The 23,483-nt window shown below is 43.9% G+C and overlaps 1 protein-coding gene across 1 annotated transcript in view; it reads left to right on the forward strand.

Moving 5' to 3' along the window:
- The first annotated feature begins 1,726 nt into the window (after window positions 1–1,726).
- Window positions 1,727–23,483, forward strand: part of FAM19A4 (family with sequence similarity 19 (chemokine (C-C motif)-like), member A4) — a 268,762-nt gene continuing 247,005 nt past the window's right edge. Inside the window, exon 1 of the mRNA XM_006895955.1 lies at window positions 1,727–1,841. Within this exon, the coding sequence (XP_006896017.1) occupies window positions 1,727–1,841 (115 nt within the window). The remainder of the gene's footprint in view (window positions 1,842–23,483) is intronic.

The following is a 23,483-nucleotide window of genomic DNA, read 5'->3' on the forward strand; positions in this document are numbered from 1 at the left end:
TTCATTGAAAGCTCAGGGCATTACCTCTTTGCACCACCCAGAGCTCCTTATCCTTCATGCTCACCATTCCTCACTGAAATTCAAGATTGCCACTCATGTTCCCTCATAAAGAATTATGAGTAAGAAACATGGCAGGGTGTTGGGACAGCACAGCCAGAGCTAGAACTCATGGAGAGTATCTACTGTTAGGTCAGAAAAGTACAAAGCAGCTACAGTCCTGTAATAAAGCATGCCCAAACCCTCTTGCATTTACTTCCTGTCGAGTTTCTTTCTAGCCAGAACCAACTTAAACTGATTCCAGAAGCATGACAGTCCAGCATCCTCCAGCCATGATACACCCTTCCTCTAGAGGCAGCAGGGAGCCTGCACCTGGAACAGGATTCAAACTGCCAGCCAGACACTGTGCATGCACACCATCCCATAAAAGGTGATGTCTTTTGACTTAGGAGTCTCTATATCATCCATCTTGAAGAACCAGCTGTGTGCACACATGGTTTTCATTTAACCTCTCCTATACTGACCGTTTCCCAGAATTCCCCACCTTCTCTTAGGAAATTCCTTCCCACCTAAACCTTAAAAGCCCCCAAAAGAATTCTGTATAGAGAGTCATGGGCTCCTGTTGCTTTGTCCATCCATATCTTCTGCAAAATAGTTTCACTTTTTAAAATATGTTTTTCTTATATTCTTCTTTGCTTGCACAGAAGAAACCAAAACAAAAGGATTTGTTTCTTAGAACTTGAGTCTTGTCTTCCATACCAGAATATCTTTATGTGCAGGTAGCTTCTCTTTCTTTGGACGTGTTGTAAGGAGGGACTGGTCCTTGGAGAGGGACATCATGCTTGGGAGGGTGGAGGGACAGCGCAGGAGAGGAAGGCCCTCTATGAGGTGGATTGAGTCAGTGACTGGGGTAATTGGGATGGGAGTGTCGGAGACAGTGAGATTGGCACAGGGCAGAGCAGAGTTTAGGGCTGTTGTACATAGGGTCGCTATGAGTCGCACGAGACTCGATGGCACATAACAACAACAACAACGAGCAGCTCCTCTTTATGAATATCTTACATCTGGACCACTTGCCCTTTAGTGTTATATAAATTTACCCCCACTCTGAAACAAAGCAACCTCTGGTTGCAAAAACATTCTTTAGCATATCCACCTTCACTTATTGTATATGCAGCTTTTAAATTATTGAAAACCTTGAAGCTTTTTCTTGCGCTTAAGTATCTTGGCATAAACCGTGTGCATACATTCCAGCTTATATAAAAATTCAGCTTAAAAACTTACTGAGACTAGATTAATTTAGAAACAGATCTCATTTGTAACCCGGGGACTGCCTGTTCAGGAAGATGCTTTTAGGCCTGTCCTGTGGAATTTCCGTAGTTTCTCCCATGTGCACCAACCACACTTTCTTACTGGACTCTGGCTATATGTATGTCAGTTTTAAATTTCCTGATATAAAATAGAATCCATCCCTCAGCCATGTGAGGGCAACCTGAGCACACCTTGGGGATTTATAATTAGAGTTTTCACAGAGGCAAGGTGTTAACTTGGGAAACTCTTAATTATAAAAGGTGTTTATTGAAAATTGAGCTATTGCACAGCAAAAATAAGGTTAGATTGGCTGTCAGTTTTGTAGGGGGAGAAGAAACCCAACACTTCACCTCTCCCCTGCCCCTTTGCGTTTACTGGGCCTGTCCGTGCCCTCACTGACCTGTCCTCTTTCCACAGGATGAGAGTCTGGCCTAGGTCTGTGCTGCTCTCTCACTGGCTGTTTCTGGCCTATGTGCTGATGGTGTGCTGCAAGCTGCTGTCTGCCTCCAGCCAGCACCTCCGGGGACACGCAGGTAAGCCCTTTAAGCTCGTTAAGTGTGGCTGAGATCTGTTAATAAAGCCCTTTCAAATGTCAGCATTCACATTTTAGACACAGGTAATTTACAAGAGCTTTTGATGGTGTGTAAATAACCAGACGCCTCTGGGAAGGACCGCAGATGTGTAGAGCATTAGTGCTCAGAGGATTGCCCTGACCACCTTGTCATGATGCCTCTAGGTTCTAAGCTTTCTCCAGGGTTTGTTTATTTTTCTTTTTTGTGGCTTTCCTCCCATTTTCATAATGCTTTTTCTCAAAGAATCCCTGAAAGCCAGCAATACTTTACGTGTGTGTGTCTATTTGTCTGTCTGTCTTTATGTCTGTCTGTCTGTATTTAAAGGTCAGAGAAAGAGAGGAACCTTCACAAGATGGATCGACACTGTGACTGCCACAGTGGCCTCTAATGTGTCAGAAATTGTGAGGATGGTGCAAGATATGGCAGGGTTGAGACCTGTTGTTCACAGGGTCACTAGGAGTCGTAGTCAGCTTGATGGCTTCTAACAACATTTATTTTATATATCTGCCTTTGACAGTAGAACATAATGGTAGCCTAACCCATAGGAAATTGCACTGCTAACCCAAAGGCAGCAGGTTCAAATCTACCACCAGCACCTCAGGAAAAAGATGGAAAAGCTTCTCCTGTGCAATTTACAGCTTCTGAAAACCCACTGCAGGGTCAGCTATGAGTTGGAGTTGAACTTACGGGGAAGGAAATTTTCAGATACTGTAATTTAAGAAACCTTGAAATCTGTGAAGAAAATGCTGCCTTCCAGAGTCATCATACTATTTTACAAGGCCACCAACAGTGTATAAGATTTCCTATCTCTCCACATTCTCTCCAACATTTATTACTTGCTCTCCTGTTAAACTTTGCCACTGCTACGGGTGAGATAGTATCTTGGTATCTCATTGTGGTTTTGATGTACATCTCTCTTATTGCCAGTGATTTTGAACACTTCTTCATTTGTCTGTTGGCCATTCAAATATCTTTCTCTAGGAAAAGTCTTTCCATGTCTTTTTTCCCCCATATCCTAATTGTAACTCCTTGTTGAATATTGCTGTTTCCTTAGAAAGATGAACATAGAAATTCTGTATGACCCAGCTATTCCACTACTTGGAATACACTCCAAGAAAATTAGAACTGAGGCACAAACAGAGATTTGTACACCAGTGTTTATAGTGGTGTTATTTACCATCACGAGAAAATGGAAACTGCCTCGATGTCTAACTCCCATCAAATTGAGAAATTATAGTACATTCACACAATGAAATACTACACAGCACACAGGAACAATGATTTTGAAAATCACTACCTAACTTGGGAGAGTCTGGAGAGCATTATGCTACGTGAACTCAGTCACATTAGGACAAATACTGTATAAGACCATTATTGTAGAATGTATATGAGGATCCATGGTGGGGAGTGAGGGAGCAGAGGGGTGAGGAGGTTTAATCATAGGGTTACACAATTTGATGGGTGGAGGGAGGGGTAGGTAAAGGAAATGGGAAAGATCTGGAGTGAAAAACAATGTATACAAACTTTGTAAGTAAACTAGTTTAAAAGAAAAAAAATTATTAAATAATGCTGAATGTTTTTTAAAAGATGAAAAGACAGAATGAACAATTAAAAAAGAAAAAAAATTAATGTATATTTTTCACCAGTTTATTTACAAAATTCTAATATAAATTCAAATAACTTCTTTCAATTTCCTTCACCCCTCCCCCCCATCAAATTGTACAACCCAATGATTAATCCCCTCTTCTCCAGCACATCCACATCCCTCTGTTTCCAGCCTCTCCCACCCCTTCTGGATCCTTATACTAATTCTATAATAATGGTCTTATACAATATTTATCCTTATGCGACTGACATAGATCACTCAGCATAGTGCTCTCCAGTACCTCCCAAGTTAGATAATAATTGACAGAGTTACTGCTCCTGCATGCTACATAGTATTCCATTGTGTGAATGTACCATAATGTCTCAATCCATCCTTTTGTGGTTGGATATTTGGGCTGTTTGCATGTTCTTGCGATCGTTAATAATGCTACTCTGAACATGGGTGTACAAATCTCAGTTTGTGCCTCAGTCCTCATATTCTCAGGGTATATTTCAAGGAGTGGAATAGCTGGGTCATAGGAACTTTCTTTGTTTAGCTTTTTGAGGAAGCTCTAAACTGCCTTCCAGAAAGGTTGCACCATTTTACAATCCCACCAACAAAGTATAAGAGTTCCTTTCTCGCCACATCCTATCCAACATCTATTACTGCCCTGTCAAACTTTGCCACTCTTACTGGAGTGAGATGATACCTCATTGTGATTTTGATTTGCATCTCTCTTATTGCTAGTGACTTGGAGCATTTCTTCATGTGTCTGTTCACCATTAAAATATCGTCCTCTGTGAAAATTCTATGTCTTTTGTCCATTTTGTAATTGGGTTATCAGTCTTTTTCTTGTGGAGGCCCAGGAGTATTCTTTAAACTTTTCCTATAAGACTCTTGTCTGAGATGGTATTATGAAATGTTTGTTCCCAGTCTGTAGGTTTTCTTTTCACCCTATTGGAAAAAAGGTTTTTTTTTTAATTGGGAAAAACATATTGGGGGTACAAGGAGGTGAGGGTTGGGGGCAGAAGGGTGAGGATGGGTCAGGATGCAGTTGCAGAGCTGCACAGTTTGGTTGGTGGGGGGAGCAGGTGAAGGAAATGATGAGGGTCCAGAGGGGACCAGATCCTCTATAGGAGGAATGACAAGCATTTTCCAATGGTAATTAAACCAACTGTCTTATTGATTTGGGAATTGGATGCAGACTCTCTGGCTTCTTCATGCTGAACAGGGGCGTAGATGTAAAGGGGGGAAGGGAGGACGCTTTATCACCTTACTGGTGGTCTTGGGTTAAAGCTGCTTGCCTTCTTGCTCTGTTAAAAGATATTTTCCTGTCATTTGCTCCCCTCTGGACTGCAAAGTGTTTTCCCAGGTGGGCCCAGTGGGGATGGCTGGTTGAACCCAGAGGCTCCATCCTCCTTTGCTTCCTTAGCTGTCAGTTGTATTTCCTTTATGTCACTGGCACTGGGTTCAGGGTCAATTCTGGAGTAAAACTCAGAGTTAAGGTTACCTATAGGAAAGGGAGCAAACCTAGAGAGAACAAACTTGTGAGTTACAAATAGAAGGGCTTTGAGGGTGTTGCTTTCAGGTTTACTTGGGGGGAGGGTGGCAGAAAGTGGCCTAGGTAGCATTGGATACCCTAGGCATTCTTTTTTTTTTTCTCCTTCACCACCCAGGAGTCAATCTGGGGACAATGGCACAAACTGGGGACTGAAGAGCTCACCCTGAGGGCTGCGACAGCTCACCCCGAGCCGAGGGCAGCTTGCCCTGGGCAGAGGGCTGCGACGGCTCGCCCCGAGCCGGGGGCCAAGGGCAGCCCGCCCCAGGCAGAGGGCCACGACGGCTCACCCCGAGCCAGGGGCCGAGGGAAGCCCTCCTCGGGCAGAGGTCCGAGGGCAGCTTGCCCTGGGCAGGGGGACACGACGGCTCGCCCTGGGCAGAGGGCCGCGATGGCTCGGCCCGAGCCGGGGGCCGAGGGCAGCCCATTCCGAGCAGGGCAACACCCCCCGGGAGCTGGCTAGTATACTCCCCCTCCAATTGCCCCTATCCCAGTCTGGTCCCCTCACCTGACTGAGGACTCTGTGGTCAGGGATAGTGTTTCCAATTCCAGCACTGCCACTTTTACCCCCCCCATAAGTGGTCATACTATATTTTGAAGTAGGTGTCACTGCCCTCCCCCTTTATAAATGATAAAGGGAACCTGAGAATTGTGAACAGACTCCTCCCAGGTCTAACCATCTTTTGGCAGAAGCATTCAGCAGAACAAAATATGTGGTGCATTTAGAATGTCGGTCCTCTTGTGCATGTTGCCACTGTTAAGGTCATCAGACGCACAGTGACTTTCAGCAATCCATTGCATAGGTAATCATCTTCTTTGGCCTGTCCAATGCATAGGTAATCTTCTTCTTTGGCCTGTCCAATGCATAGGTAATCATCTTCTTTGGCCTATCTAATGCATAGGTAATCTTCTTCTTTGGGGAAAAAAGTTTTTGATGTGCACAAAGATTTGATCTTTAGAAAGTCCCATGCATCAATTTTATCCTCTTTAGATTGTGTATTTCTGGTTGTATTTGGTAGTCTCTTTATACCTGGACTAGCTCTTCTAAGCTTGATCCCAGTTCGTCTCTTATAAATATTATGGCTTTGGGCTTACTGGTTTACATCCAAAATTCATAAAGTTTGTATACATTGTTTTTTACACTGGAAGGGAACTAACTCAGTCTCATAAAAACAAAAAACATATAAGACCATTATTGTAGAATAAGTACAAGGATCCAAGGGGATGGAGTGGCTTTTAATCATTGGTCACACAATTTGATGAGTGAATGGAGGGATGGGTAAATGAACAGTTTTTTTGAAAAATGGAAAGAAAGCATGGAAAAAAGTATGGAAGAAAGAAATAAGAGAATCAGTGGTAATTTTTTGAGAGTTCTAAATTGGAATATGTCTAGAGTGTTAGAGGAAATTCTGATAATTTGCCCTTTTCTAAAGAAAGATTTAAATTTTGAGCCCAGAGTCCGTGTGTGTGTGTGTGTGTGTGTGTGTGTGTGTGTGTGTGTGTGCTTGTTTGTGACATGCAGCTGGAAAGTCTCCGGTGAATTGTGTTTCCTGGGTGGTTCATGCATGTCTATAGACCTGCTGCCAGACAAGTCGTTTGCCATCTCTGCGGCCATGGTTTGAGGTGTGGCGGTGCCAGAATGCTTTAACGTCTTGGTAAAACAGTGAAACTTGAGTACTAAACTGTGTTTTGAGACCATAAATTCACCTTGCAAAGGTCCTTACATATGGAAAAGTTTACTGACAATCCTTACCCTAAGATAGTGAGCTCTGGTGGTCTAGTGGGTAAAGCTTTGTGCTGCCAACCCAAAGGCAATTGGTTTGAATCCACCAGCTCTGAAGGAGAATGAAGGGAAGTTTTCTCCTCACAGCTTCTGGGAATCTACTGAAAAATGAGCTGTGAGTCGCCTCTTACTCCACAGCCATAAGTTTGAGTCCGAGTTACCCTCACACATACAGTATGTCATACTTTCCACTCCATTATGCTGATATTTTAAGGTTAGACATAATTATAGTCGCAAGACAAATTCTAAAATACCTACCAACACAGTTTCCCCCCATGTGATATTTTGATGAAGACAAGTAAAACAGTGATTGAAGTTTTAATGAATCGGCATGAAATCATTTCTGTTTGGCTGTTGTGGGGTGGCCGCAGCTAGCTGGTTGTTGCTCTGTGTATCTTTTGATACGTTTCTTTGCCAAGAGTGTTTGAAGTCATGAGTCTTATCTGTTTAATGCACATCTCTTTCCTTGGGTGGAAAGTATAATTGAGGCTTGTAAACAGGCAGAGCATTTCTGAGCAGCAGGTTATCAGCAGCAGATTTCTAGATTCCAGAGGACTCGGCTGGAAGGTCTGTGTTGAAAAGTGATTAAAACATAAAGGCGACCTAGGATGTCACCAAGCTGCCTTCCAGTTTTATATGTATGGCAGTCCTTATTTTACAGTGTAATCCTTCGAGTCTGGGGATTATGTAACTGGTGGGAGAGTACTAGTTAGGATTGGAATTGTACACACAAGCAATGAAGACTGTAGCTTCTATGTGAGCAAAGAATCCACAGCACTGTGGATGAGGAGCGCTCCGGGTAAATCATCTTAATGCAATGACATGTCTGGCTTAGAGTTTCTAGATGCTTAAACTTTAGTGTTCGCACTGTCATTTGGTCTGGCTCCTTTTTTTCTGTGGGATATCTCTTCTGCTTTCATTTTTGGGATTTTATTCTTTGTCATTCCTTATCTTGACACCTCTTAGTGATAAGGGTTTGTGCAGCCAATCCAAAGGCACCAGGTTATAATGCACCAGCTGCTCTGCAGGAGACAGATGAGCAATCTCTGTTTACGGCCTCTGAAAGCCCGCTGGAGGGTCAACTGTGAGTTGGTTCTGACAATACCCCCCCCATGCATACACACACCATATGTCTCAGTACTGACTCCTGCCTGAAGAGGACGCTGTTCTCTAATCCAGGCTGTAAGGCACCTGGAGAAGGGTCTTCAGAAGTACCGTGTGCTATTGAGTTGATTCTGTGTCCTGGTGACCCTGTGGGTCATAGTGGAATTCTCCACTGGGGTTCTCCTGCTGTGCACTATCAGAGCAGATGGTCAAGTCTTTTCTCCCACGGAATGACTAGTGGGCTTGAACGACCAACTTTTCGATTAGAAAGGGTTTAACCTTAACTGAGGGTTTAACCATGGTGCTCCCAGACCTTCTTTTCACAAAAATCCCCTGTCTAACTGCAGAGGCCTCTGCCCCGACCCCTTGGCCTTTGTAGTCCAGCAGACCAGTTCAGATGAGGCTCCTGAATCCATGGTGAGAGTTGGCCCCACACAGACCTCTTACTCTGGGTCCCCTGATATCTGCAATGTGTTCTTGGTCGCCCTGAACGTGATTCTGACTGAAATGGTGCTGCTGTGTCTGAGGAGAGCCTGCGCCCTCATGTTCTCCACGGTGTAGTAACCTGATAGGAGCTGATTCCAGGCCTGCTCCTGAGATGCCCCTTGGCCAGCGGGGGAGGACTTGGCCGCTTGTGCCACCCTGGACTCTCCTGGAACACTGCTATTTCTAGATGCACTCAAGTCCATCTCCCCCTCACTGTAACACCATGTGTTACAGAAGAGAACTGCTCTGTAGGGCTGTATGTTGTTGTTGATTGCCTTAGAGTCGAGCTCGTCTCATAGGGACCCTATGAACAAAAGCCCTGAAGCCTTTCTGTAACTATTGACATTTATCAAAGTTCATATAGTTTCCCGAGGCATGTTGTTTAGGAAGTGGATGTCATTCCACAGTAGGGCTATATAGGCCTTAATCTTTATGGTTGCAGCCTTTGATAATCTGCAGCAAAGCCTTCAGATCCTCCTTGCTTTCAGCAGTAAGCTTGTATCACCTGAATTAATCAGGTTGTTGATGAATCTTCCTCTGATCCCCATGCCACAGACTACAGCCTTCAATATGGATTACATCTCAACATCAAGAAGACAAAATTCTCACCAACAGGCTATTGGGCAGCATCATGAGAGTTGGAGAGAAGATTCAAATTGTCAATGACTTCATCTTACTTAGATTCACAGTCTGCATCCTGGATGCCAGCAGTCAAAAAATCAAAACATACTGCATTGAATAAGTCTACTGTTAAAGAGTTCTGCAAAGTACTGAGGAACAACGATGTCCGTTTAAGTGCTGAGGTGTGCCTCGTTAAGGCCGTCCATGAGCTTTTCAGTCACTTAGGCATCTGAGAACTGGACAAAGAATAAGGATGACAGAAAAAGAATTGGTGCCTTTGAATTGTGTTGGGGAAGAGTACACAATATCCCATGGACTGCCAAAAGAACAAATGGATAGGTCGTGGAGAAAGAGCAGTCAGAGGAGAGGATGGGGAAGCTTTGTCTCACATGCTTTCGGCATGTTGTTGGGAATGGGATGAAGACAACCCTCAATGAGATGAATGGATACAGTGACTGCGGCAGTGGACTCACGTGTGTCAGGGATGATGAGGGTGGCACAGGACACGGCAGGGGTCAGATCTGTTGTTCACAGGGTTGTTACTTGTACTTGACTAGATAGCACCTAACAACAGCTGTCCTTGTGCAAGCAGTCCTTCAGGCCTGCCTTTTGCACAGCTTCTGGGTGGGCCTGAACCACCAGCTCTTAGGTTAGCTGTACCACTGAGGCTTCAGCCTGCAGCGGACCTGTTGCCATCGAGTCTGTTCTGACTCTGACCCTGTAGGACCCAGTAGGACTGTCTCGTAGGGTTTCTGAGGCTGTGACCTGGAGGGCAGCCTGCCGTAGCTTTCTCCTTTGAAGTCACTGGTAGATTTGAGCTGGTGCCCTTTGCATTAGCAGCCAGTCATTTAACTGCAGCACTGCTTGGATTTCATGCCTGAAAATTGCTGTTGTTGTTAGGTACTGCCGAGTCGAGTATGACTAATAGCGACCCTATGAACAAAAGATTTTAATTCAGTCCTGTCCTGCACCATCCTTACACTTCCTGACACACAAGAGCCCATTGCAGCAGTCTCCATGTCAGTTTACCTGACTGTGGGTCTTTCTCTCCTTTGCCGACCCTCTACTCTTCCCAATATCATGGCCTTCTCTAAGGAATAACTCCTCCTTGCAACATGTCTGAAGTATGTGAGGTGAAGCCTTATCATTCTTGCCTCCAAAGAGCACTGCAAGGCATACTGGGAAACTTTCTCCAGTGTTGGGCCCAGGAGCTGGAGGAGAACGTGCAATTTAGTGGGTTAGTATCCGAAAGCCCTGTGCTTGTATCATTTTGAAAGTGATACTTCAAAAACTCTACACTTACTTGTATCTGCGCTAACAATAATATAGAAATCCCCATTTTCTCATTCTATTATCAGATCTACGTGCTGTCAAATGATAGTTTCTGTGTGGCTGCTGATGGAAAGAGCTGCCTCGGAGTAAAGGCCTGGCAGTCAGTTTCCACACAGTTCTACATTGGCACGTGTAGTGTTGTCATGGGCTGAGCACAAGTTGATGGCAACTTCTAATTCCAGTTTGAAAATACTTGCCAATACTGTAGTGATAACTGTTTAGCCTTCCTCTTTATGGAAGCCATTTTTCAGGCTGCTCCTTCTGGGTGGGTTTGAGTGTCTAACCTAGGTAAGTGGCTGATTGCACACCACCTGGGCTCCTGCCTGGAATATTCCCACCCAGACCCTTAGTAACCCTACAGGACACAGTAGAATGACTCCACAGCATTCAGACAGAGGAGAGAATGGTATAAAAGGAATATATGATTAGGCATTATTGGCATGACAATGGGTCCAGAATAAGAGCTGCATAGTAGAGAGGACTGAAGGAATGAGACTGTATAACAAGGAAAGAATTATTTTTCCAAAGAGAAAAGCTAATTGGGGTGTGGGGAAGAGGGGAGAGTGGCATGGAGGACTATGTGCAACAATGAATGAATGGAAATTAAATAAGTGAACTATGGGAAGGGGACAAGGAGGGGGAGGAGGGAAGGAAAATGTGTAACAATGAATGAAAATCTAACTTTTCTGTTGTTATTTGCCATCGAGTTGCTTGCAACTCATCGTGGTCCTATGTACAAGTACCCTAAACCCTGCTCCATCCTATGCCAACCTCTCTGTCTCTGACACATCTACTCCCATTACTCCAATCACTGAATGATCCATCTAATCAATGGTCTTCCTCTCTTGCTCTGTCCCTCCACCCTTCCAAACATGATGTCCCTCTCCAAGGACTAGTCCCTCCTTGAAACATGCCCAAAATATGTCAGGTGAAGCTTCAAAATGCTTGCCTGCAAGGAGCAGCCGGGTTTCACCCTCTCTAAAACAAACCTGTATGTTCTCCTAACAGTCTTTGGTATATTAAACTCTTCTCCAGCACCACAGCCCAAACACATCAGTTCTCTTTTTGTTATCCCTAGTCATTGTACAGCTCTCTGACACATAGCAAGCAAACTTCCATTAAAATGACAATAAAAGAAAAAAAAACCAACCAACCCTGCCCCAACACACCTTGCAGTGTAGCCCTTGTTCCAGATTGTTGTCATACATAAAAGTGCTTCCCTTTTTGCATAATGACCCTTATTGTGCTCATGGAATATTTGTACTTGTTTTTCTTGAAACTATTTTATCCGTGATCCCTTTTTTCTTTTGTCTTCACTGGTCCTTTGCTAATTGATTTGAGAAGACTCTCTGTAAAGGAGAGTGTTTCCTGGGGCCGTGCTCTTAGGTGGGAGATAGCCCTTGGCTGTTGAAGTGGGCACAGTTATGCTGGCCATGGGCCTCCGTGGGAGGCAGCCCCTCGCTGGTGCAGTGGGCACAGTCATGCTGGCCAGTGTGGAGGTGGCGTGCTCGTAGGTGGAAGACAGTCCCTCAGTGGTGCAGTGGGCACAGTCATGCTGGTGAGCATGGAGGTGACATTACCTCCTCTTACCCTCTTGGTCTCCATGCACTGCTGATGGCCGTGGTTATGCCAGGATGGGCTCTGGAAATCTTTCTCCGAGTTAAATGACACAGAGTCACTGTGACAAAAATCAGATTTGAGAGGTAGTATTTTTAAAGAAATACAACACAGTGTTTATTGGACACATTGCTGACCCTCCAGAGGGTTTTCAGAGGCTGTGAATCACCTTGAAGGAGATTACATACCTTTTCCCACAGAGCCACTGGTGGATTCGAACCACCAGAGTTAGCAGTGCAGCTCCTTACAAACGGATTGATTTTATTTATTTATTTTTTCAGTCAGACACAAGTGCCTCCTTTGTTGGGTTTTAAATTCTATTAGATGAGACCAAGCTGGGGATGTTTGCAGCCTCAAGCTAGCACTTTGTTGGGGATCTTTCCCTTTTGTCTGTGAGCAGCATTGTTTCTCCCACAAGAGGGCAGCAAACGTCGTGGAGTGGCCAGATGTCAGTGGCATGGAGAGGCGGGAGAGGTGGGAGAGGTGGGAGAGGCGTGGGGTCAGCAGAACTAAGCACTCTGAAGGACTGACTCCGCATGTGTCCCCCAGGGCAGCAGGAGGCTGGACGAATAGCACTCAGCGAACTTAAGATTTACCTTCAGAATGTTTGGAGCCTTCACAGACCTTAGACGTGAGTGCTTAAAGACAGTTCTAGATGCTTTTCTTATGGAGCTGAGACAGGGGGAGACGGCTTTTACTGATATACCAAAATATTATTATCGTTCCCATTCTCCAGCTGAGAGCTTTAACTGTGACCCTTCTGGGTCAGAGTGCTGTGATGGTGGAGTACTATTACTGTCTCTGCCCGGGAATGCGGAGGAGGATCTTCAGAAAGGCCTTGGAAGTGAAGCAGCAGTGTTATTGGCTTTGGGAGCTGGAGTCAAGTGTAATCTGAGTTTGCCCCCACTTGACTGTGTGACCTATTCCTGGCCCTACCCCTCTGCACCCTCTTCGTGCTTTGTACAGATGAGATGACCTGCATGCCTGTCTGAAGGAGTAAATGGCTTGACTGAGTAACATGGAGGACAGTGAAAATAAAACGTAGTAAATGGTAACTATTTTCTGTTCAGAGGTGTCTAGAAGGATGAAGAATTTGGAAACCTTCATATTCGAGGGCTGGTTGACAACTGGGGTGGGAGGGAAATGTGATCAGCATTTTAAAAGTTTGAAATTTTCTGAGAAAAACTGGATGAAATATGTTTACGGCATTGAAGTCTATGGGGGAGAGAATAGTTTAAAAGTATTACATTTTAGGACATTATGTTTATCGTAGGAGTACGCAATGAGAGTTGCAGAGTGGATTATATTTGGGGTTGGGGGTGGGGTTTGGGGAGGTGTGGGGGGGATTGATTGTGTACCAATGAGGGAGTTTTTCTTTTGCTTTTCAAGGAGAGGAGCAAACGGGGGTGGGGGTGTGGGGGAAGGGGTGAGGTGAGGGGGAAGGGTGAGGTGGGGTGGGCAGGGAGAAGAGTGCAACAATGAATGACTGGAATTCAAAAATCTCTGTAGATGTTCATTGAAATGAAAAATAAATAAATTAAAAGATAAAAAAAAAAAGTTTGAAAGTTTACAGGGGGAAAGGAGTGCTTAATTTAAAAAAAAAAAAAAAAACACCCTAATTGAACCAAGAGAATTCTTTTCATGAAAATTCAGGTTTCACCTCAGCCTTAAAAGAAGGGAAGAAGGTTCTTCTCTTAGAGTTGTGGGAGGGGCCCCTATATGCTGGTCTGATACCAGACCACTGCACACGTGACACCTCGCTGCCCTGATGTGGGCTTCTGTCAAGAACTGTGAAAGTTCTGAGACTCCACCCTGCTGGCCAGTCACTAAGTCAGCCCATCGCAGCAGGCAGAAGACACCAATGCCTGGACCACATGCAGTGTGTTCCTACATGATCTAAATGCTTGCCTTAGTTATATTTTCCCCTCTGAAGATCCACTGGGGTGATGTGAAATGACCCAAGTGGATGCTGTGGGTTGGTGTCGACAGTGGAGAAATCACAAGCTTTGGAAACCAGAATCTTTTTTCTTTTTTAAAGTTTCATATTGGTTTGCTTATAAAGTTCCACATTATTCTTCATCCATATTTTGTTTCATCTAATCACTCCCATTCATTATGTTTTATAAAATTAATCACCATTGAACTATCCCTGCCATTACCCTGTCTTTCCAGATCCCTGCAGGATCTTTTCTATTTCCTTTACCACCTCCAGCCACTAAATTGTGCAACTTTATGATTTCCCCCCACTCATCCTCATCCTTCTGCTTCCCCCCCACCTTGGATCCTCATACACATTTTACTAGTTATCTTTCTTTGCTACAATAATAATCTTACGGGATTTGTCCTTATAAGACCGAGTTAGTTCACTCAGCATAATGTTCTCCAGTCTTTCCCAAGTTATGAAGTAATTTTCGAAATCATTGCTCCTGAGTGCTACGTAGTATATCACTAGGTAAATGTACCATAATTTCTCTATCTGATTGTGTAGTTGGACATTTGGGCTGTTCTTGCAATGGTGAATACAAATCTCTGTTTATGTCTCAGTTCTAAGTTTCTCAGGGTTTTCTCCTAGCAATGGGTAGGTGAGTCATATGGAATTTCTATGTTCAGTGTTTTGAGGAAACTCCAACCTGCCTTCCAGATGTTTGTGCCATTTTACAACCCCACCAACAGTGTATAAAAGTTCCTATCTCTCCATATCCTCCAACATTTATTGCCTGCTATTCTGTTAAACTTTGTGACTGCTGCTGGGGTGATCACATAGTATCTCATTGTGATTTTGATTTGCATCTCTCTTATTGCCATTGATTTTGAGCATTTCTTCATGTGTCATGTGTTGGCCATCAGAGTGCCTTCCTCTGTGAAAAGTCTGTATGTCTTTTGCCCATTTTGTAGTTTTGTTATCAGTCTTTTTCTTGTGGAGACCCTGTTGTTGTTGTTATGTGCCTGCGACTCATAGCAACCCTATGTACAACAGCCCTAAACCCTACTCTGTTCTGTGCTAGTCTCACTGCCTCCGACACAACCACCCCGATTACCCCAGTCACTGAATCAATCCACCTCATAGAAGGCCTTCCCCTCCTGCGGTGTCCCTCCACCCTCCCAAGCATGATGTCCCTCTCCAAGGACTGGTCCCTCCTTACAACATGTCCAAGGTATGTCAGATGAAGCCTCAGAATCCTTGCCTCCAAGGAGCAGCCCGGTTTAACCCTCTCCAGGACGAACCTGTTTGTTTTTCTAGCAGTCCATGGTACCCTCAATACTCTTCTCCAGCACCACAGGTCAAAGGCATCAATTCTCTTTCTATCCTCCCTAGTCATTGTCCAACTCTCTAGCATAACAACTGATTGCAAAGACCATGGTCTGTATGGACATCCTATATGATTCTGAAAACTTTTGTTGAGACCCTTGTCTGGGATGGAAACTAGAATCTTTATAATGGGCTGCGAGCAAACTTACTTTCTGCTATGAATGCAATACCATCTCTATCTTCCAAGGTTATTCTTGTCCATATATCCCCAGAATGATAGTCTGAAGCAAAATAATAGTTGATGCCTTTGCTCATAAGACTTGAGAAATGACAAGAATCCTGGGGAGAACTGTCTTCTAATATTCTACAAGCTCATGTAGTATTTGGAGCTCTGATGGCCAAATGGTAAAGAGTTGCCCTGTCAATCTGAAGGCATGAGGTTTGAATCTGTCAGCTGCTTTGTTGGAAAAAGACAGGCAGTCAACTTCCCTGGTATTTACCACTTCTGAAACCTGCTGGAGGGTCAGCTATGAATTGGTCCTGACTCATAGGTACACAAAAACAGCAACAACAATAACACTATGTAGTAATATGCATCAGACTGTGTTAGACTATACAAGTGTTGACCCCAGTGCTTGAGGCGTTGGATTAGAAGCTCCAGGGTATAGAGCTCATGTGCCTGTCTTTTCAGCATTTATCCTCTGTCAATCAATTTTTACTAAGTTATGCTGCAGTGACAATTTAAAAATATTAATTGTATAAAACCACAAAGGGATCAACATTGGTTTAGTGGTAGAATTCTTACCTTGCATGTGGGAGACATTGGTTTGACTCCTGGCCAAGACTTCTCATGAGCACCTGCCACTCCTCTGTCAGTGGAGACTTGTAAGGAATTACCTGCCAAATCAGAGGCGAGTGGTTTGAGTCTACTCTCTGCTCTGAGGGAGAAAGATGGACAGTCTCCTCTCATGAGATTTATAATCTGAAATGTCAGTTGTAGAATCAGCCGTGCATTGGTTCTGACTCTGTAGAAGAGAAAGAGAGAAAGATAGATCTGATGCTGAACAGAGTTCAGAAGAGCTTCCATACTGAGACAGAGTAGGAAGAAAGGTCTGACAATCTTCCAGAAATCAGCCAAGTCAAAACCCTACAGCATAATCTATTTGCGTAGCACAAAGACAGTGCTCTGCATACTACTTTTGGGGAGCAGTAACTGGATCATAAGAGCTGGCCATGTAATCATCTTTACATGATTGAAGGTACAGCACCTTTCCAGAAATAAACTCAGAGTGCATTCACTCTCTGTGACATCTGTGGGGTAGAACTATGTGCAGTGTCTTGGAATCAGTGCTTCTTATTTCATGGCTATCTGGGGTGGGAGGAGTGCTGGGAGAATGGACTCCGGAGTCAGATGGTGTGGTTTCAAATCCAATTTCTGCTACTTTCTTGCATGAATTGGGCAAATTGTGCAACTTTTAAAATGCTGATTCTTTTGTGTGAGAAGATTGCAATGAAAGAGAGTCAGTATGATCCTTCTAGGGAGTCATTCAATGTCTGAGATGTCCTGAGAACAGAGTGCTTCGTGATGTGAAGTCATCTTTATTGGACCTATCTTCACCTTGAAAATGTATTCCATTTTATAGAGAAGCCTTAATGTTTAAATTTATGGACGTTCAGGTTTTCCATTTTCTTTGCTATAAATAATAATACAAAATATGCATGTTGTGATTGCTTGTCTTGGTGCTTTTACTATTATTTTTATCTCTGGATGAATTATTTGAAGATTAGATAGTGTGCCCACGGTTGTACACACGTCTGTGCCCTGTAACCGTTGAGGTTCTGTAGGAAACTCCAGGTGCTTTTGACTTAGTGACATTCCCAACAGTCCTTTTTTCTTAAGAAACCTTTTGTTTGTTTCAAAGATGATAGTTGCATGCAGAACATAACTTCTGCCACAAGAGTTTGCTGTGGGGTTAAATTAGATGTGTTCTCAGTAAAGACTCCTTCATGATAAGGCTGCGTGGATACACAACTGGCTTTATTGTGCAGGTTAAATTGAGTTACACTGATGCAGATAGATCTTTTAAATACATCATCTGCTTTTCTGGACTGTTTCCGAGCCACAAACAGTAAAGAGTGTACAAATATATCTTTAGAAAGATGTTTAATTTCAGATAAGCTTGTAAACTTTTTAGAGAAATATTTTTTCTCTGGTTGATGAGACCAGCTTCATTAGCAAGAAAGAAGTAAATTTAAAAAATTATTTATACACATTCCCTGACTTCTGATTAAGGCATACATGGCTTAGAATAGCTAAATGGCAAGACTCGGATTTTTCAGTCTTAATTCAGTAGAAATATAATTCAAACCGCATTAAAAAACCCCTTTAATTGCTTTTAAGTTGTAGCTGCCTCATAGCTAACCCTCTGGTGAATTTCACAGGATTAGACTGTCTGTCTTTCTCTCATGGAGCTTCTGATGGATTTGAACTGCCCTTGGAGTGAAGGACTCATTGGAGTCCCTATGAACTACACCAGCCCAAACCATAAAGGTATTTTTAAATGTTGTATTAGCCACGTGAGGGAAGGAAATGAGACATAAACAGGTGAAATGAATTTAAAATATTAGCATTTTAACATGTGACCTTAGTGACAATTCACATTCTTTGTATGTACTCAGTCATGTGTGTCTAGAGTTACTGAACTGAGTAACACAAGATAATAAATTCAATCTTAGGTTGATGTCCTAAATTTGGCAATTATGAATTATTAGTATTTATAGCAAGTCAATAAAAAAGAGGTCGACCCAAAAGGAGATGGAGTGACGCAGTTGCTACAATAGTGGCCCCACACGTGACAGTTGTGAGGATCGTGCAAGGCCCATGTCCTTGAGCTTGGAGCCAGCTTGATGGCACCTGTCACAGAAGTATTTTCTGTGGATCAGCCACAGGGTACAATGTCCTGTTTCCTTTTGTTCTACTTACCCCTTATATGTTTCACTTAGCATATTATTTAGTTGTTGGTTACTCCCCCTCTGAGTGACTTCTAATTTGGGCCAAGTGTGGCATTTGTAACATCAAGATGTAAAGATGGGAGGATGGTTCTGCCTTCTGACCCCCACCTCTCCCTGAGCACTCTCCCCCAAGTGTGTATTTGGAGAGGAAGGTGGTTGTACAGCATCAACTTGAAAGAGTGCATACATGTACGTGTATGTGTGTGAGAGAGAATGCGTGTGCATGGGGGCATGCCTGCATGCGCGTGAGAGAGATGAGACTTCAGACGTTAATTCTTCAACATCCCTTCTGAGAAGCAGTGGGCAGCAGTGGGCACTTAGGGGCTTGGGTAACCCCAAGTGGTTTACAATCTACTAACTGAAAGGTTGACAGTCCAAACCACCCAGGCAGCTTTGTGAGAGAAAGTCCTGGTGATTTGTTACCACAAATATTTTAGTAGAAAAAAGCCCTGATGAGTCACAGTTGGACTTTGTTTTCCACACATGGAATCACGACTGGAGAACAGCTAACAACAGCAGGAGTGGGCACTCGTGTTAGAGTGGAATGGGTGGTTTCTCCTAGTTGTCCCTGTTCCTGGTCTCTCTTGCCCACCACCATGAATGGTCACTTACTTGTGTGGATCAGTATCTCTGTGGCCCACCCCATGCAAATTCATTATCTTTTATGGCTAAGAAGTTTTCCATTTCTTGTTGGGAAGCCTCAGAAGGCTGTGTCTTCATGGAGGTTGCAGAGGGCATCTGCTTTATGGGGGTCCCTTAATTCTCCCTGTGTGGAGTTTTACCTGCAAAACAGAGTCCCACTCCCAACCTGGGCATGCTTTGTTGGATCTGCCAGGATGTATGAGTTAGCAGCCACATCTCACCTGAGCCAAAGCTGAGACCTACTCATCTAGGAGGGGGGGGAAAAAAAAACCCAAAAAACACCCCGCCGCAAAAACAGAAGTTAATTTTCTCTTGCCACGCTACAGTTTGAACTGGGCAGTGATGAGTCCCCATTTCAGTCTTTCCCAAGCCACAATCATGAGGAGAAAGGCTTATTTTCCCTCTGGGAAGCTGACCTCCACATCCGCCTCTTCTGAAACACTGTGAAAATACTCAGTTTGCATGGGCTGGCTTCTCCCAGATGCTGGAACTAGAGCACGCGATCCCGTGGACCTTGCATGTACCCTGCATTCGTTCCTCCGTTGCCATCCTGATGGGTTCACCAGGATTCTGCCATTTAATGAGAGGGGATGGAGAAATTATATGAGGTGTTAATATTCTGGGCTGTAAGTTCAAGGTCAGCTGTGGCAGAAGCTGATGGTGTTTCACATCCTCTTTCATAGCAGGAAGGATGGTTTCACTGACAGGGGAGTGGAGACCTCAGTCCTTCATGAGCTGTGAGAGTCCCTGCTTTCCCAAGCCGACCTCCTCCACCCTTCGGCCTTGGAGGCCGAGTTGCCAGGGTCTCTCCAGAGTTCTCTGTGTGGTTTGTGAAACTGGCTCCTTCTCTGAGAACAAAGTTCTCTTTTCTTCTTTTGAGTCATGCACTTAATGATTTAGTAGCTTATCTATATGTCAGCACTGAATAAGGAAATCAGAACCTTTTTTTCTGTGTAAGGACAATAAGCCCCTGGGAAGAAGAGACAGGAGGGAAACAGGGCAGAGGGGAGGGTGAGGCTGGCTGTGTTCCTAGGTACTTAAAATATTTTGGCCACATGGTGGTCTCACAATAGCATGCTGGAAAAAATATTAGTGAGGGGCTGCTTGAAAACCCAATTAAGGGATTAATTAGTTGTGAGAAGACCATGTATAGTAGTTCTAGACTTTGTGCCACTAATGCTGATATTTTGGGAGAATGTCTGAAATTAGAAAAGAAATAGCTGATTTAAGCAGGACAGGAAGGTCTGGCCACCACCTGATGTCCAGGGTTTCATGTGGCCGTTGTTTGTGTGTTCCTGTGTTGCTGGCAGCCATGCCAGTGCTGGTTCAGACACCAGCATGGCTATAGATTTCTGTGACGTTTCCAGACTAACATGGATGAGGAAGAAGGCCTGTCAATCTGTACATTTTACACAAATAACACTCGCCCTGTATATTTTTGCAAACTACTGGACTCCTGCGAGCCTTGGTTCCTCTGTGTACAGTGTTGCATGTGAAAAAAAAAAATGACGGTGCTTTCCCAAACTAGAACAGAACACGAGTAACGACAGAACATTGCCCCACTTGCTTGCTTTCGGCATGCCACCTGAAGGGTCAATTGCTGGAGAAGGATTCCGTGGTTGATGATGTGGAGCCCACCGAGGGCAAGCAGACTCTGAGTGAGCTAGAGGAGCACAGAAGCCGCGGTAGCAGACGCGAGTGTGATGGGGTATGAGGAGGATGTGGGGGGAGCAAGCTCTGCTTTGCTCTGTTATGGTTCATGCCACCTTCACTTAGGGTCTGGTAGGTGGCACCCATCCACTTTCCTATCTCCCAGGACCTGAAGGCATTTCCCACTCTACCCTCTTTTTCTCTGTGTCTTACCTTCCTGTATAGAAGATATCATAATATAAGAGACAGTGGAGCAGTGGGGAGCAATGAATGAAGGACTTTATTTCAAGAAATAATATTAAGATGGACCTGAAATAATTTTTGCACCGAAAACAAACATGCCGGTGCCATCAGCAGCATTTTTCTGTAGCTCCTCACTGTTGTTGCATAGCTGTCTGTGACTAGAAATAGTTAACAGGATCCCAGGATGCCAGGGACTTAGCTTGAACTTGGCCATGAGTAGAGTATAAAAGTCAGGGGGTGTGTCCATATTTCCTAACTGGGTACAATAATAGACTTTGCAGACAGCCTTTCTTTCAAAGGGAACTCTGAAAGTCTAGTTGGACAGGACAAGTGAGCAGGCTACTGTCCTTGCTACCTCCCACCCTGTCAGTGGCCTGTAGTCATCTCACAGGAGATGGAGGATGAGGCATTGCCACTGAGGGCTGTGAAGTGTTGTCTGGAACAACCACAAAACTTGCTGGCAAAAAAAACCCAAACAAAAAACCCACAAAAAACCTCACTGGCATCCTAGCAACCCTCTGTAAACTGAGGGGAAATCGTGCTTACATGTAAAGAGAGAGGATGACAATACGGATTACTTTTCCAGTTAATGTGCTTTGAAATGTAAGAAAATTTATCGGGTGGGTAGATCAAAATATGTGTAGTATATGTGTGTGTGTGTGGTCTCTCTGGGTGGGAGTGTGTCCCTTTCACTCTGTTTTGCTGATCTTGAATTCGCTCTGGGATGAGCCTGTCTTACAACTCTGGGGTGTGTAAGCACATCAGGACAAGGTCGTTTCTTTAAGTTACTTTCACATGCACCCTGTTAAGTTTAAAATTGGTTATAACCATGAAATGATGGCGCAGACATTTGCCCATGTGTTATCTGTGAAAAGGGACTTGCTAAGCAAACAAATAGTGTAAATGTATTTGTCCAGGAGCTGTTTAAGTACCTGCAAACCTCGGTAAGTGCTTTGGAAGCATTTCTTTAACATGAGATAGGAAGGCTGGCACTGTGCTTTGTAAGGTTCCAGCTGTGTAGCTGGATCTCTGGGAGCCTCAGTTTCTTTTCTCAGGAAATAGATGCAGCAGAATCTCCAAGACAGTTCACGTAAGGGAGTTGGTGTTGTGTCCATTTCTTTGTCACTTTTTAATCACTTTATTGAGGGATGAGGGGCCTTGTAAGCTGCTCACCACAGGTTGGCTGTTGGAACACACTGCCTCCTGCATGGAGAAAGAGGAGGAAGTCTCCTGTTGAGATTTGCCCCCTTAGAAACCTGATTGAGGGTCACCGCAGTTGCAATGAGTTCCATGACTATAGGTGTGACTTGATGCACCGCTTTTATGTGAAGTGTGTACTTTGATGCCTTGCGTATGTGTGTGCCCACAGAGCCATTCCCACCGTGGACATAAGGAGCATGTTCACCATCTCCCAAAGAGATGGAAGTACGAAGGAAGTGTGTTCTCTTTAAATAGGTATTTATCTATTATTTTGGGGCACATTATCGAAAGAGGCGAGTCCTTAGAAAAAGTCATTGTGCTGGGAAAGGTGGAAGGTCAGAGAAAGAGGAAAACCCTCAATGAAACATACGGTAAGTGAGTGCAACAGTGAGCATACCAAATTGCGATGATGGTGCAGGTTAGGGCAAGGTTCAGATGTGTTACTCGTAGGACTGCTTTTAGATACACTTTATTTGAAGTCTGACAACAACAATTTTTTAATATTCTAATAGGAACACTGAGTGATGCAAATGTTTTAAGTATTTGGCTACTGACCATAAGGTTAGTGGTTGACCCTCCTGATACACTTCAGAAGGAAGGCCTTGTGTTCTCCTTCCTTATCCATTGCCTTCAAGGTGGTGTAACACACAGAGCAGCCTTATATCTGGCTCACAGCAACTGTATAGAACAACTAGAACTCTCCCCTGGTGAACTCTGTCTTCTGATGTCCCAGGGCTGCAGCCTGTCTGCCACATCTTTGTTGTGTGGAACAGCTAGTTTCACACCACTGACCTTTGGCTTACAGCCTGGTCTGACATCTCGGTGCCTTGGGCTGTCGTGAGTTAGAACAGGCTTGTCAGCACTGGCTGCCTTTTTTGGGGGTGATAGACTTGTAATGGTGTTACACTGTGGTTCTGCTTTCTGTTTTCCTGGGGATCAATAGTGCTGAGCACCTTTCATCTGCTTGTTTTATATTTGTATATTATGTGTCATCACATTTGCCTATTAAAATTAGCCTTCAGAGTTCTGTGTCTGTTCTGAATCCAAGCTCTTTATTAAGATACATGATTTGTCACTATCTTGTCCAAGTGTGGTCTCTTGTTTTTAGTAATAGTTCTTTTTCACAGAGCCAATTTTTTTTAAATAAAATTTTTATTTTATACTGGTTTATTTACAAAGTTAGTATACATTGTTTTTCATACCAGATCTTTCCCATTTCCTTTACCCACCCCTTCCTCTACCCATCAGACTGTGCAATTATGTGATTACCCCCCTGCCCATCCTCACCCTGCTGCTCCTGCCATCCCCTGCTTGGATCCTCATACATGTTTTTCTAGTTACCTTTCTGTTTCTACAATAATGGTCTTGTACAGTTTTTGTCCTTACGGGACTGAGTTAGTTCGCTTAGCATAATGTCAGAGCAGATTTTTAAAAGAAATTCTTCTTGTTGTTGTTGTTATGTGCCATCGAGTCGTTTCCGACTCATAGCGACCCTATGCACAACAGCTCTAAACCCTGCT

The sequence above is a fragment of the Elephantulus edwardii genome, unplaced genomic scaffold (assembly GCF_000299155.1).
Source record: "Elephantulus edwardii isolate Elephantulus edwardi_28Jun2011 unplaced genomic scaffold, EleEdw1.0 scaffold00177, whole genome shotgun sequence".
Classification (NCBI taxonomy): domain Eukaryota; kingdom Metazoa; phylum Chordata; class Mammalia; order Macroscelidea; family Macroscelididae; genus Elephantulus; species Elephantulus edwardii.